This window comes from Rhodnius prolixus, unplaced genomic scaffold (assembly GCF_049639745.1).
Source record: "Rhodnius prolixus isolate KJV_2025 unplaced genomic scaffold, Rpr scaffold_2, whole genome shotgun sequence".
Taxonomy (NCBI): Eukaryota; Metazoa; Arthropoda; class Insecta; order Hemiptera; family Reduviidae; genus Rhodnius; species Rhodnius prolixus.
This window is the reverse complement of record NW_027411592.1, coordinates 8719773-8737124: the sequence shown is the minus strand read 5'-3', so window position 1 is coordinate 8737124 and position 17352 is coordinate 8719773. Positions and strand designations below refer to the sequence as shown.

General features: G+C 31.2%; 1 protein-coding gene across 1 annotated transcript; it reads right to left on the bottom strand.

Moving 5' to 3' along the window:
• Positions 1–6095: 6095 nt before the first annotated feature.
• On the bottom strand, positions 6096–17300 carry LOC141448892 (juvenile hormone esterase-like). Its single transcript, XM_074117731.1, has 10 exons — positions 16701–17300; positions 11987–12142; positions 11707–11857; positions 11203–11388; positions 10922–11115; positions 9954–10104; positions 9116–9297; positions 7210–7345; positions 6979–7123; positions 6096–6602 (listed from the first exon to the last, which is right to left on the bottom strand). Exons 1-10 carry the CDS (start codon positions 16896–16898, stop codon positions 6440–6442), a joined length of 1662 nt encoding a protein of 553 aa, XP_073973832.1. The 5' UTR covers positions 16899–17300; the 3' UTR covers positions 6096–6439.
• Between the last annotated feature and the right edge of the window lie 52 nt (positions 17301–17352).

Genomic DNA, 17352 nt, shown 5'->3' with positions numbered 1-17352 from the left:
TATGCATTTCCTTCAAATTTCAAACGTTAATATCTCTTTTCCTATTGATCGGATTTAAATGAATTCTTTATCAAATTGTAGAGAATAGTATTCTTTATAATTGGTATAAGTAGCAATGTGTTAGTGATAATAGTTATTGAGATATAGAGGGTTAAAGTTTTTGAGTTATGCATTTCCTTCAAATTTCAAACGTTAATATCTCTTTTCCTATTGATCGGATTTGAATGAATTCTTTATCAAATTGTAGAGAATAGTATTCTTTATAATTGGTATAAGTAGCAATGTGTTAGTGATAGTAGTTATTGAGATATAGGTGGGTAAAGTTTTTGAGTTATGCATTTCCTTCAAATTTCAAACGTTAATATCTCTTTTCCTATTGATCGGATTTGAATGAATTCTTTATCAAATTGTAGAGAATAGTATTCTTTATAATTGGTATAAGTAGCAATGTGTTAGTGATAATAGTTATTGAGATATAGAGGGTTAAAGTTTTTGAGTTATGCATTTCCTTCAAATTTCAAACGTTAATATCTCTTTTCCTATTGATCGGATTTGAATGAATTCTTTATCAAATTGTAGAGAATAGTATTCTTTATAATTGGTATAAGTAGCAATGTGTTAGTGATAGTAGTTATTGAGATATAGGTGGGTAAAGTTTTTGAGTTATGCATTTCCTTCAAATTTCAAACGTTAATATCTCTTTTCCTATTGATCGGATTTGAATGAATTCTTTATCAAATTGTAGAGAATAGTATTCTTTATAATTGGTATAAGTAGCAATGTGTTAGTGATAGTAGTTATTGAGATATAGGTGGGTAAAGTTTTTGAGTTATGCATTTCCTTCAAATTTCAAACGTTAATATCTCTTTTCCTATTGATCGGATTTGAATGAATTCTTTATCAAATTGTAGAGAATAGTATTCTTTATAATTGGTATAAGTAGCAATGTGTTAGTGATAATAGTTATTGAGATATAGAGGGTTAAAGTTTTTGAGTTATGCATTTCCTTCAAATTTCAAACGTTAATATCTCTTTTCCTATTGATCGGATTTGAATGAATTCTTTATCAAATTGTAGAGAATAGTATTCTTTATAATTGGTATAAGTAGCAATGTGTTAGTTATAGTAGTTATTGAGATATAGGTGGGTAAAGTTTTTGAGTTATGCATTTCCTTCAAATTTCAAACGTTAATATCTCTTTTCCTATTGATCGGATTTGAATGAATTCTTTATCAAATTGTACACAGTATTCTTTATAATTGGTATAAGTAGCAATGTGTTAGTGATAGTAGTTATTGAGATATAGGTGGGTAAAGTTTTTGAGTTATGCATTTCCTTCAAATTTCAAACGTTAATATCTCTTTTCCTATTGATCGGATTTGAATGAATTCTTTATCAAATTGTAGAGAATAGTATTCTTTATAATTGGTATAAGTAGCAATGTGTTAGTGATAATAGTTATTGAGATATAGGTGGGTAAAGTTTTTGAGTTATGCATTTCCTTCAAATTTCAAACGTTAATATCTCTTTTCCTATTGATCGGATTTGAATGAATTCTTTATCAAATTGTAGAGAATAGTATTCTTTATAATTGGTATAAGTAGCAATGTGTTAGTGATAGTAGTTATTGAGATATAGGTGGGTAAAGTTTTTGAGTTATGCATTTCCTTCAAATTTCAAACGTTAATATCTCTTTTCCTATTGATCGGATTTGAATGAATTCTTTATCAAATTGTAGAGAATAGTATTCTTTATAATTGGTATAAGTAGCAATGTGTTAGTGATAGTAGTTATTGAGATATAGGTGGGTAAAGTTTTTGAGTTATGCATTTCCTTCAAATTTCAAACGTTAATATCTCTTTTCCTATTGATCGGATTTGAATGAATTCTTTATCAAATTGTAGAGAATAGTATTCTTTATAATTGGTATAAGTAGCAATGTGTTAGTGATAATAGTTATTGAGATATAGAAGGTTAAAGTTTTTGAGTTATGCATTTCCTTCAAATTTCAAACGTTAATATCTCTTTTCCTATTGATCGGATTTGAATGAATTCTTTATCAAATTGTAGAGAATAGTATTCTTTATAATTGGTATAAGTAGCAATGTGTTAGTGATAGTAGTTATTGAGATATAGGTGTGTAAAGTTTTTGAGTTATGCATTTCCTTCAAATTTCAAACGTTAATATCTCTTTTCCTATTGATCGGATTTGAATGAATTCTTTATCAAATTGTAGAGAATAGTATTCTTTATAATTGGTATAAGTAGCAATGTGTTAGTGATAATAGTTATTGAGATATAGAGGGTTAAAGTTTTTGAGTTATGCATTTCCTTCAAATTTCAAACGTTAATATCTCTTTTCCTATTGATCGGATTTGAATGAATTCTTTATCAAATTGTAGAGAATAGTATTCTTTATAATTGGTATAAGTAGCAATGTGTTAGTGATAGTAGTTATTGAGATATAGGTGGGTAAAGTTTTTGAGTTATGCATTTCCTTCAAAATTCAAACCTTTATATCTCTTTTTATATTAATCAGATTTTAATGAATTCTTTACATAATTGTACACAGTATTCTTTATAACTGGTATAAGTAGCAATGTGTTAGTGATAATAGTTATTGAGATATAGAGGGTTAAAGTTTTTGAGTTATGCATTTCCTTCAAATTTCAAACGTTAATATCTCTTTTCCTATTGATCGGATTTGAATGAATTCTTTATCAAATTGTAGAGAATAGTATTCTTTATAATTGGTATAAGTAGCAATGTGTTAGTGATAATAGTTATTGAGATATAGAGGGTTAAAGTTTTTGAGTTATGCATTTCCTTCAAATTTCAAACGTTAATATCTCTTTTCCTATTGATCGGATTTGAATGAATTCTTTATCAAATTGTAGAGAATAGTATTCTTTATAATTGGTATAAGTAGCAATGTGTTAGTGATAATAGTTATTGAGATATAGAGGGTTAAAGTTTTTGAGTTATGCATTTCCTTCAAATTTCAAACGTTAATATCTCTTTTCCTATTGATCGGATTTGAATGAATTCTTTATCAAATTGTAGAGAATAGTATTCTTTATAATTGGTATAAGTAGCAATGTGTTAGTGATAGTAGTTATTGAGATATAGGTGGGTAAAGTTTTTGAGTTATGCATTTCCTTCAAATTTCAAACGTTAATATCTCTTTTCCTATTGATCGGATTTGAATGAATTCTTTATCAAATTGTAGAGAATAGTATTCTTTATAATTGGTATAAGTAGCAATGTGTTAGTGATAGTAGTTATTGAGATATAGGTGGGTAAAGTTTTTGAGTTATGCATTTCCTTCAAATTTCAAACGTTAATATCTCTTTTCCTATTGATCGGATTTGAATGAATTCTTTATCAAATTGTAGAGAATAGTATTCTTTATAATTGGTATAAGTAGCAATGTGTTAGTGATAGTAGTTATTGAGATATAGGTGGGTAAAGTTTTTGAGTTATGCATTTCCTTCAAATTTCAAACGTTAATATCTCTTTTCCTATTGATCGGATTTGAATGAATTCTTTATCAAATTGTAGAGAATAGTATTCTTTATAATTGGTATAAGTAGCAATGTGTTAGTGATAATAGTTATTGAGATATAGAGGGTTAAAGTTTTTGAGTTATGCATTTCCTTCAAATTTCAAACGTTAATATCTCTTTTCCTATTGATCGGATTTGAATGAATTCTTTATCAAATTGTAGAGAATAGTATTCTTTATAATTGGTATAAGTAGCAATGTGTTAGTGATAGTAGTTATTGAGATATAGGTGGGTAAAGTTTTTGAGTTATGCATTTCCTTCAAATTTCAAACGTTAATATCTCTTTTCCTATTGATCGGATTTGAATGAATTCTTTATCAAATTGTAGAGAATAGTATTCTTTATAATTGGTATAAGTAGCAATGTGTTAGTGATAGTAGTTATTGAGATATAGGTGGGTAAAGTTTTTGAGTTATGCATTTCCTTCAAATTTCAAACGTTAATATCTCTTTTCCTATTGATCGGATTTGAATGAATTCTTTATCAAATTGTAGAGAATAGTATTCTTTATAATTGGTATAAGTAGCAATGTGTTAGTGATAATAGTTATTGAGATATAGAGGGTTAAAGTTTTTGAGTTATGCATTTCCTTCAAATTTCAAACGTTAATATCTCTTTTCCTATTGATCGGATTTGAATGAATTCTTTATCAAATTGTAGAGAATAGTATTCTTTATAATTGGTATAAGTAGCAATGTGTTAGTGATAGTAGTTATTGAGATATAGGTGGGTAAAGTTTTTGAGTTATGCATTTCCTTCAAATTTCAAACGTTAATATCTCTTTTCCTATTGATCGGATTTGAATGAATTCTTTATCAAATTGTAGAGAATAGTATTCTTTATAATTGGTATAAGTAGCAATGTGTTAGTGATAATAGTTATTGAGATATAGAGGGTTAAAGTTTTTGAGTTATGCATTTCCTTCAAATTTTAAACGTTAATATCTCTTTTCCTATTGATCGGATTTGAATGAATTCTTTATCAAATTGTAGAGAATAGTATTCTTTATAATTGGTATAAGTAGCAATGTGTTAGTGATAGTAGTTATTGAGATATAGGTGGGTAAAGTTTTTGAGTTATGCATTTCCTTCAAATTTCAAACGTTAATATCTCTTTTCCTATTGATCGGATTTGAATGAATTCTTTATCAAATTGTAGAGAATAGTATTCTTTATAATTGGCATAAGTAGCAATGTGTTAGTGATAGTAGTTATTGAGATATAGGTGGGTAAAGTTTTTGAGTTATGCATTTCCTTCAAATTTCAAACGTTAATATCTCTTTTCCTATTGATCGGATTTGAATGAATTCTTTATCAAATTGTAGAGAATAGTATTCTTTATAATTGGTATAAGTAGCAATGTGTTAGTGATAATAGTTATTGAGATATAGAGGGTTAAAGTTTTTGAGTTATGCATTTCCTTCAAATTTCAAACGTTAATATCTCTTTTCCTATTGATCGGATTTGAATGAATTCTTTATCAAATTGTAGAGAATAGTATTCTTTATAATTGGTATAAGTAGCAATGTGTTAGTGATAGTAGTTATTGAGATATAGGTGGGTAAAGTTTTTGAGTTATGCATTTCCTTCAAATTTCAAACGTTAATATCTCTTTTCCTATTGATCGGATTTGAATGAATTCTTTATCAAATTGTAGAGAATAGTATTCTTTATAATTGGTATAAGTAGCAATGTGTTAGTGATAGTAGTTATTGAGATATAGGTGGGTAAAGTTTTTGAGTTATGCATTTCCTTCAAATTTCAAACGTTAATATCTCTTTTCCTATTGATCGGATTTGAATGAATTCTTTATCAAATTGTAGAGAATAGTATTCTTTATAATTGGTATAAGTAGCAATGTGTTAGTGATAATAGTTATTGAGATATAGAGGGTTAAAGTTTTTGAGTTATGCATTTCCTTCAAATTTCAAACGTTAATATCTCTTTTCCTATTGATCGGATTTGAATGAATTCTTTATCAAATTGTAGAGAATAGTATTCTTTATAATTGGTATAAGTAGCAATGTGTTAGTGATAATAGTTATTGAGATATAGGTGGGTAAAGTTTATAGGTTTTGACGTGAATACGTCTTTAAATTTGCTATCATATGGACCTAATGATAACAAAATCGGGGGATACAGTTTGGCATTATAGTTTCGAATCTATCGTCTACATCCAAAATTAAATTAGACCACTAAATAGCTAAAGGATCAAAGAATTTATTATGATAAGCGAGGACTGTGACGCGTCGCGCGCGGTGGAGGGGGAAGCGCCGCCATTTTGAGATCATTTTGCTGTGTATCGAGATTTGCAATTAGTATAACTTTTGTCTCGGAGAAGCTACGTGGTTCGTTTAAGTTTTAATCGAATGTAATGTTATGTAATGCTTCCTGTTACGAAATCGGAATAAAAAGTTGCGGAAAAAACTTTAAATATGTAGGGAATGTGGTGAATCCAGAACAATGGAACACCTAATCATGCGATATTCCAGAGTATATGAATTCAAGTAAGTGAGTTTCCGCCAGTTGAAGAATGTAAAGTTTGGCTTCCTTGTGGTTATTAAAAATGTTACATTAGTTTATAAATAAACCTTGAATGACTGAATTAAGGAAAATTGCGCTGTTTCCATAATGAGATAAGCTTCTTTAGCTCTATAGCTTTTAAAAGCGGATGCTCAACGATGATGACCTGTTTAACCTTGACAAATGATGTTTCTGTGAATTAGTGAAAAGGTAAGTTAGGACTGATATGTAGAACAATTAAAATTAGATTAATATAGTAGGCACTGTAGGTAAGTACATACTTATGATATTTTAATTACACACAAACAATCAACTACAAAATGTTTGAGATCTTCTTTGATGCATTGCTTCTTCATTGAGGAAATGTCAGCAATGAATCCCAAAATGCTTCCATTTTATCCCAATCGTTCATTCTTTCTTCTAGACTTATCTTGATGGTGTTTATTCTTAAATATTTGGCTGAATAATTGATTGGAGACCAAATCAAGTCGGGTTCATTATATGGTGTTGGATCCCTGTTGCAATAAATGTATTGTTATTCAATGTTAATAAAAAATTTGGTTTATGAGATTAAATTTGTCGATTCTTAGTGCTATAGAGCAGTAAATTTATTCAGTAAATTTGCTTATTTTGGTGCATATGTGGTGGGCCTAAAGTGGAAATTTGAAATTTAGCATCTTATTTATTCCATGCAACGGATTACTATAGTTACTTAGAAAAAAAGAAGAAGGTGCCTGGATCAAGCGTACTGCTTGAGGAACATCTTTAAAGCCCAACCGATCAAATTATAAAGCCCAATCATATTCAAATTATAATTAAAATAAAATCTGCATATGATTCTGTAATGATTACTTAACTAAAACAACACCTTGATATTTTAGCTGTACTCACTGATATTTAATAAAATTTGTCCACAGTTTTATTAATGTATGAGAAATGTCGTAATCTTGTTCTGAAAATGGATATTGTCTATTATTTATTACATACAGCTGATCGTCTGCATGACTTGGTTCGGGCATACTATAAGAAAGTCTTTCTGTAATTAAAGTAAAAAATTAATCTCAATATTCTCAAATTATTACTACATCATCTCTTAAATACTAGAAATAGATAAAAATAAACCTGGATCAACTTCAGCCAGAATATTGTCAATCATTGAATATAAGCCTCTATGATCAAATAAATAAACATAAGATGGTCCTCGATGCATTCTTATTGTTCTTAGCATTGGATATATAATATTCGATTCAGCAAATACCTAACAAAGAAAATCTCAGAAAATAAAAACAGAAATTTACTGTATAATTCGTTCAACTTTATCGTACTTAAATTATAAATGATTTGACTTTTCTTCAAACATTTGCTTTTCCCTTAAATAAATATAGATTATAGTTGGTTCATTCGTGTGACTAGGAAAACCTGGAAGAAATTTCCTGTAATCCAGCTTGATCGTATTCCCATAAGACATGAAATATCAGTGTCATAGATTCTACTTTAGTTTCTGGAGAAATTGTTCAAATAATTGTATTAAAAAGTCTAACTGCAATTAGTGTACAAATTTTGAATAAAATCGCTACTGCTGTCTAAAAAAAAAAATTATAGCCCTAAAAAATCAATTCTACAAAGTATTTAGCATATTTCTGTTAAATTTTTCCTCGGTTTCAATTTGATAATTGTTTCGAATTTTGAACGGTCTTTAGAATAGAATGGAATGAAAATTTATATTGAAAGAGGGGAATTTGTAAGGAAAAGCAATTTATTTGATGTTTTTAGATCTCCGAACATCATGTTTTAGGTCTCCGAACATAATGTAGAAATTGCAGTGGATTAGACTTTCATTACCTAAACAGTGAACCAAGTATAAGGAAACATCTTGGCGTCAAGTAGAGATACTTAGAAGTTGATGGGAAAAGAAAGTTTTGCAAAATGCAAAATTATTTTCCAAATAATAGTTGAGATCAACTCCATCAAATACAAGTGCGACATTAGATGTTTCTTCAATTCTAAAAACATGATTAAAGTTTATGTTGAAAAATTTGAATTAGTAAAAAAATAACGAGGAGAGAATATTGATCAAAAATTCCACTACCCAGTTTTTTTTTGGTTTTGTTTTCAGCCGGCTCAAAATCTGAGATTATTGGTACCCAGAGCTTTTAACAGATCACTGCTGGCCTCCGAAAAGTATTCTCTCTCTCTTACAGACAGTGCGATCCATCACCAGAAGAGAAAATTTAAGGTCCAGTAGCTGGATTCGAACCCATGCTAGATATCCGTGTAAGAATTTCATTTAACTATTACTATTTCCTCAACTAAATAGAGGACTCCTAATGCTAGAGGATTTCTACAAATGTTCAACCGGTCCGATTACAAGTGTATTCATTTCCACTAGCAAAATAATATACATACATCTGACAATATACATAAGCAGGCTGAGAGCGAACCACGCGGTGTACGGATCGTATCTACACAGGATCAACAAAACGTCCTCTCATCTTTGCGTAGATTGCAATGAGGAGGAGGATTTCAAACATATAATAATGATATGCCCACGTTTCACAACACACACAAGGTATTTAGATGCACCATTTCGCTACGAAGACATTATATTCTCCAACAACATATATGTGCTTAAGTCTGAAGCAGAGCTAGCAATGAAATATGAATGTATTTAAAAGTTGTAGCCGATTAGAATGAATGGAAGAAAATGATTACAGAAACATTACGTGATTTTAATTTCGGTTAAGCTATAAGGATGGCAGGAATGTAGAGTACTGATCCATCCATTAGCTGTAAGGTTTATATAGATAGTTGTATATAGTAGAGGGATGAATGTGTGAAGTGAATGTATTTATAAGTAAAAATGGAGAGTGAGTGATATTCTAGTGATAAGCACCTAGACGATGCTGGCTGTATGGCGAAAGCTAATGCCAAAAAAAGAAAAAAAAAATACCTACATCTGTTACGTATTGCAATTATTCTAGTGTTTTTAAAAATAAAGCAATTTATCAATCTTTCTATCTATACATACATCTGAAAATCCATCGATAATCGCATCAATACTAGTAGTATTTGTAAAAAATGTATCCATTATTTTGTCCACCAATAATTGGCCATAACTGCTTGATGGTTCAACGTAGAAAATTCTTGGTATTATTGTATTGATTTCATCCATAAAAGTATTCATTTTTGTCTGGTCACCATATTTTAGCACTAGAACATAAAGCAAAAATGTCACCTTTCTTTGGGAGGGAATAATGTTGGTGCAACTAAAGCCTATATTCTTTCTTTGGACGATACTTGTGTGCGAACTATTTCGCTATTCAAGTTTATTCTGATTTACCAGTTTTACATTTGTTTTTTGTGCCACCAAAGATCTATGTTATTTTGTGGAAACTACTGTAAAAATCTGTGGCCAACAATTACACGAATTTCTTTTACTACTAATCATAAAACTTCAATATTTGTATCAAATTTACATATTCCTTTTATTGCACATTTTTTTAAAATCGTACTTTACATTTTTTAAGAAAAGCCTAAACCAACCCGCTCTTCGAGGACTGTCTTAAACGAATTTTCCTCAGAAAAATTGTGCAAGAAAAAGTTATATAGCTCTATCAGCCATTTTACAGAAAATTCTAGAAGCCGTTTTCAAGAAATTCATAAAAATGAAAGCCGGTTATCTTCTTGAAGTCTGTAAAAGTTTTTGAAAGCCAAAAATTTTTTGTTTCATCTAATTGAATTAAAAAAAATGGTTCACTTCCTGACGACCATGATAACCGTTTCCAAAAGATTTAACAAACTGTTAAAAATACCATGTTGAATGCATAATAAACATCACAAAACGAAAAAAATTGAAATGAACTTACCCATTTTTCTAAAATTCTTTTCACCACTTGTAATACCAATGATCATGGGAAACGTGTGACTGATTGAATCAGGATGTTCAGTGAGGAAAGCGCCCGGCAGGTCAGGCTCAATTACGGGACGATAGATTACTGTAGGATCCCAATCCCAAACCTGTTTTTTATTAAAGACAAACAATAAATGGATTTGTTTATGTACACATTGTAACATCTAACTTCAAGTGTTCTAACTTCAAGCCCAAGATGCTGGAGATAAGCTAATCCTCCATGAAACAAATTGGATCACACATTTAATTTATTTTATATAAATTCACCGATTACTTAATATTATCAAATGTAGCCATCGCCCCTCTTCTCCTTCTTCTGATTTCATGCGACACAACGATGAAGCGGTTAAGAAGACCCTTTTCGATATAAAGATAACATTACTCAAGACTACCCCAGTCAGGACCAATGGAGCTTCTCATTGGACAATATTCTAATATAATAGTCTTTTTTTTAAATCTCTTTTATTAAATTTGTGAGTATATATCTGGAATAAAGCGTGTTTTCTACCAGTCTATATTCATATATATATCAATTTGTGATTAAATGAAATAAATTCCAAAAACTCGCCGTTTTATTCGTAGGAGGAATGAGCTTCTAAGCACCCAGGTTTACGATAAGATGGGGAACTCCCACAGTATTTCACAGGTACTAAACAAGCAGAATTGATGTAGTTTTGAAGAAGAGCTAAGAAGAGACACACGGCTCTCCAAATCGATTGTCGTTTTTCACACGGGAAATGAATTTTGATGTAATTAAAACCGAGGATAAAGGTGGGCACAGGAACATAATTTACAACAGGAATAATTCCCGGCCTGAAGAACCGAAATTCCGCTACAAGAAACGATTCAAATATCTGAAAAATTAAATCAATAAAAAAAGAAAATTTATTATTAGAAATTAATTTACCTATCAAAATTACTCACAGTAAACATTTTATCCAAGTTCAGAAGTTCAGATACATCCTTACTTTGTAAACAACTTAAAAGTAAATCAGATTGCTGAGAACAATTGAAATAAGTTGCGACTTTTTTAGCTACAGACGTACCATATCCTGGTTTGGACAAGATCCATTTAGAGGAATAACTACCACTGCTGGAAATAACTCCTTTAACAATATCTGTTCAATAAGCAGAAATATATTTAAATAAACAAAACATAAAATAGGAACGTTTTAATAATTTAATATATTAAACTATTTACTAACTTTTGGTTAATGGTGACATGGCAAGCAATTGCCCACAACCAGCTCCAGTACTGTATCCAAGAACAGTGATCTTATTAGGATTGCCTCCGAAGGAGATTATATTTTCTTTTACCCAATTCAAAGCCATTGCTTGATCTTTTAAGGCGAAGTTACCAGGTATTATATCATCTTCACTGCTGAACAGTCCTATATAATATTTTTTCGTCATTGAACATTTTACTAAGTTGGATATTTTCCAACATCATCCTCTAATAATCTTTAATAGAACTGCCTGTACGGTCTTTTTTAGTTGAAATTGAAGAAAATTAATGGAACAGTAGAAACTAGAATCACATTAGCTAGTTCATATATTTATGAACTTAAATATTGTATTACCACTTCTACACTGCGGGTATTATTATAAATAATTATAATATTTGGTTCATTTTTTCGGTTATATAAATTCTAAATAAAGTCTGTAAAATAGCCAAAGTTTTATTAAGTTAATGAATCTGTAATCTTTACCTAAAATTCCAAGTCGATAATTACATGTAACCAAGATAACATCTTCATCCATTAAATAATCAGCTACATTTGTTTGCCCTGAATTTCCAAATCTCATCAATCCGTCATGAACATAAAATAGGACCGGTAAGAAATCTTCATTATAATTGTTCTGGAAGTATCAGAATTAGCACACACAAAAAAAAAGAAAAAAGATAAACAGTAGAAATCAATTTGATATTGATGTTGCTTTAATTCTCAGTTATCTGGTGAATAGAAACAAAATAAACTAAAAGCTTACTAAAGGTACAAATATATTGAGATAAAGACAGTCCTCGTCTCCAACTATGGTGTACTCTCCGCCGAGTATTACACTGGTTTCTTCGGGTTGTGCACAAACGTTTGGAAGTTGATCTGCAAAAAATACCTGTTCCCACGGATCTGGCTTCATTGGATTCTGGAAAAAATATTAAAAGAAACACGAAATTGTGATTGCATACTGAAAATCAAAATTAGTTTCTAAATTTAGCAAGATATGAGCTATAAATGTTCTAATTTGATTATACAAAACGGTTTTAAATTAGAAAAGATTCTGCCATGCATTAATTAGTTCAAATTGTGAATAAATAACTATAACTACAAATAACTATTATAAATTGTGACTAATGTATAAATTAAAATTGTAAATCTACAAAAATTATACAGTAACCAAATGTGTTTACGTCCACAATGCAGGATTTTTATCCGTTGTAGCAAGCATTACCACAAGCATTTGCCATTTGACCAACCTGGCGAACAGTTCCCAATTTTTCCGTAGTTTCTTTTGTGGTGTATTTCAAAATAAAGACAACCTTAGTTGTATTATCTATCTTCGGCCTTCATAGTAGTTGCCATTTTTCAGAAATATCTTTCATTTGACCAAAGTGGCTAAAAGTTCCAAATTTTTCCTTCGTTTTTTCTAATTTAGACAAAAATAAAATCAGTTTATCTTCTTTTTTCAGCCTTAATAGTAATTGTCATCTCTTCAAATCACTTCCCCCCCCCCGCTTTTCACTTTTTGTTGTCCACAAAAATAAATTAAAAAATCTAGAAATTTTCTGGGAAAATGAACTGGAAACAGTATTCTCTCAACTGCTAGGATGCGGATGTTGACTAAATTTTAGGACCCGATATGACACTAAAATGTTATTTAGACGAAATAGGAGGTAGAAGACATCCCGCTGCCTGGATTGAGGAAACCCGCAATGTTACATCTCTTCAGCTAGAGAAGAAAGGAAGCGTTTCATAGAACATGTAGGAGGATGTTTGGTTTTTTTGGGTTGAAGAGTATTTGGCGCTTGGAAGTGATGATCTCTTCCTTCCCGGAACTTCCTTTTTCATACAGTCCACTTCTGAGAGAGATAAGTAAGGACTAGGTTGATCAATGTTTTGTAGAGCTTGAATTTCATTTATCTACTGACAGGCTGGTTTCTAAAAGACACAAACCAATATAATATCTAGTGGCTATTGCTATTCTTCGCCAAACTTCAGCAAAATTGTCACTGAGAGAGCTCAGTAACATAACTCGGTAACTTTTTCAAAGTAGCATGAACCGATAGTGACGGGACAGCGATGTGACTGACTGGCCATTTCTCCAGTCCGGGTTTATTTAAGTCATTCTTTCATTTATGACTAAGCCCATTGACTAACGCGGCTGTTTGTAGAGCTACAAAAGCCTTCTGAAGAGCTGGAAAGGACCGTATATCCAGATTGTAAGCGTAGCACAGCTCACTTAGAAAACACCAAGCTCGTAAAGCTTGCCTCTTAGATGAGGGGATACTTCCAGAAGGTGTGTCTGAAAGAAGTTATGCCCAGCTGCAGAATTGAGGTTCAGGAATTATATGTCTGAATTTATATCACATCTGGAACATACTTTTTCGTTAAACATTTATTTTTTATAAATTTAATTTTCCCTTATATTGAAATTCAACTCCTTTGGAAGTTGAATTACCAAAAATAATTAACAAAAATTACTGTTTGCAAAAGTTTCGATCAAGATAATTAGAAAGATTTTACTCTAATAACCTGTTTTCCTTCTTCTTCTTCTTCTTCTTCTGGGAAATACAAACTTTTAATTATCCCTCTTTCACTTTATCTAATTTATTCCATTATTTAAAAGGTTTGTTTTATTTTCGTGAAAAAACTAGCAATATGTAGTTTAATAATAAATAGACGTATAAATATAATGCTGCTAAAATTTTTAATCAACATGGCCAAATGAGAATACAATATTAATTTCTTAGGCTGGAAACATAGTGGAGCGGCGAGCAAAGCGGCGATGATAGCGAAGAGGAAAGCGGCAAAAACAAAAACTAGAAATAGATAGAGTTGCTCTATCTTCGCTTTGCTCGCCACTATGCGCGGTCCCATATGTTTACTTGTGTTTGATTTCGCCGCTTCGCTCTTCGCTATCATCGCCGCTTTGCTCGCCGCTCCACTATGTTTCCAGCCTTAGGGTACGTTCACAACGGAGCTGTGAGCATAGATGATAGCGGAGATGATAACTGATAGAGTAAAATATAATCGCTGATTAGTGTGCACAACGGAGCTTTGATACATGCAACATGCCCGAGTAGTGAAGAAGAGTTTTTATGTTCACCAGCAACGAAATGGTATATTTAAAAAAAAAAAGATGTAGAAAATATCATGTACATACCATAAATAGAAAAACGAAGTACTTTGGGCGAATTTCACCATTTATATAAGGAACTTAGAAATTATCCGAATCGTTTTTTTGAATATGTGAGGATGGGTCCACCCACATTCGACTAAATTTTAGAAAAAATAAGGTCAAAATTAAGAAAACGTAGGAAAAATTGTCATGGAAATCCTATAACTATAGAAGAAAAACTAGTGATAACTCTGAGGTAAGGTTATATTGAGGAAAAACAAATAAATACACATAAAAATAAATGTAAGCACGATTTAAAAAACAAAATATTGTTTAAAAGTAAATAATAAAATAATAACCAAAAATAATGAGTAAAGACAGCACTAATTTTTCGACGTCCATTTTGAAGCTCCGATACTGGAGTTCAGCTAGCAGAAAAATGAAAAATTCAATTCTATCATCTATGCTCGTTTATACCAGCGAGTATGAGTCACTAGTCGAAGCTTCGTTGTGCACGCTCACATAAGAATGTACTAGGTTATTCTATAAGCGCTGATGCATCACTGCTATCATCTCCGCTATCATCTATGCTCACAGCTCCGTTGTGAACGTACCCTTAGGCACCAATAAACCTCCGCTGTTGATGTGCAAATAAAAACATTAATTTCTTTTGGACCTGCTCTGGTCTAACTTAGTTGCTGGTAGAGAATACCCAACGTCTTTAAATCATAAATATCCCTTTTGAGATAGCATTGATGAGGCATCGTAGTTAGTTGCAATGAGAAAGCTGGTTAGAGAATTTATCAGCATAAAAACGGCCGTCTCAAGAGCTGTACAAAAAGAACTCGTAAAGCAATATCTTATAGAATGGTTTTTTTTTTTTAACAAGACGACGGGCATGCTCAGAAAGAGCGGATCGAAGACCACTTGGAAGTATGTTATCTACCTTTGAAGGTGTCGTCTCCAGTTGTTTATTGAGATTGTAGAGAACGTCTTAAGGGCCGAATCATGACTACCACTAGCTTTCTTAGGATCAAAGCGGAAGTAGAGCTGGAAAAGTCAAAATTTCTACCTGTTCCGTTTTACAAAAGTGTGACATATTCTTACCATGACATTGACCATCTAATTAGAAGATGGCAGTAGTATGATCTTTCCACAAGAACTTAAGATCTATTTGAAGTTCAATCAGCAATGAATCTCCTTGAATAAAGACTTTTCTTTATTGAAAAGTGTCTTAAACTTTGTGACAACAAAAAGAAATTCAATTTCTGGCACAAGAAAGGGTAAAAGTGATTAATAATAATGGATTACACATCCTAAAACAGTTGAATACGCAATGACTTCTATACTTAGCTTAGTGATAATGTATAATGAACTATAAAAGATTCAAACCTTCATGATTTCCTTTAAAATGGTAAATTTTCTCCCATGTAGAAACCAGAAGGAACTAGTTCAAATAAAATGGAAAAAACTTTCGAATCTTCCAAGCGGAAATGAGATTTATTGGCAAGAAGGTAAAAATAAATTTGGTCATTCGAGAGGTAATTGAATCCCAGAAACAAAAACTCATTTGGATAAATATTGATGCTGATTTGGGGTAACCCCATTGACGGCTTTTATTGTTCAAAGCTAAAGAAAAAATCAGCCTTCCATATTTTAGTAAGTATAAACTAAATTCTATTTTGAAATAGCTCATTGGAAAATTTTGATTTGAAAAATTTGAAAGATTGCTTTGCTTCTGAATAACTTGCTCAGTTTTTCTCAGTATTTCAAATTCTAGTATCATCATGGAAATCGTAAAGGTGAAGAAGACTTCAATTGCGCAAAATATTTTTATTTATTAAAATATCTGAAATTTTTGTAATACTTAATCTCTATTTAAAATAAAAAACAGATAGTTCCACACTGCTACATTATTACTGGCAGTTCATTGAACTAGTAGACGATGAATTTATCAACCTGTTATCTTGACAACCCAGTTACTTATTTGAATACTTTCCCTTATTAGCAGGTAAAAGAGCGCAAATTTTGGGCTTTGAGTTCCACCGGAGGTACAGGATTTCAGGACTGCTGATTGCTGAATACAAAAAAAAAGTTTCTCTACGTAGGCAGAATATCTAAAAAATTTCGTATTATCAAAAAATCAAACTTTTTACTCCTTTTTGATTGGTTGTTGCTTCTGTACTAAGGTTTTAGAGGAAATCCTTAGACAGGAAGTGGTACATTACTAAATCATACTCAAAAAAACACTATTCCTGATTCATAGAAACCACACATATTCGAATTTCCAGTTCCAGATTAAAGTAAAAAAAAAACATGAGAAATACAGATAACACAACATTTAACTTAACAATACTCTACTTACTCTAAATCTGAGCGGCCCAACCGGTGGTTGTGCATAAGGAATGCCTAGAAATATTAGGTATGGGCTGCCATTCCTGGATATCCTAAGAAACCCTTGTATTGGCCCTTGTCTTGAATATATCAGGAAATCGGTTGCTTTTGCTCCTGAATAGATGCATAATACTAACAGAAAGGCAGATGATGGTAATTGCAGATGCATGTCAGTGTCCTTGCAAACAGGTAAATGTTTTAACTCGTGCCCGTAAAGTCTTCAAGGGGTTTTACACTGCTACGATAAAAAGCAGTGTGGGTGATAAGCCCCTCTACTGAACAAAATAAACATATCGCATGCTCTGTTCCATTCTTTTGTAAAAGGAATTATCGAATTCAGTTGATTTTCACCGAATATGGACTTCGAAAAGCTCTGTGTACCACTTTCTGAAATGATTTTTCACATGTTTTATGATTTTCTATTCTAGAAAACGTCGCCAACACATACCACATCAGTAGGTAATGTTTGACTGAGACGAATCTCCGAGAAAACTGATGTTCTTGGATCCACTTTTCATTTTTAAGCTTTTCGTCTTTTCCACCAAAATAGAAATACAATTTTCCATAAAAAGGGCACAAACTATTTTGAAACAAAACAATAAAGGTTAATAAAATAAAGTTAA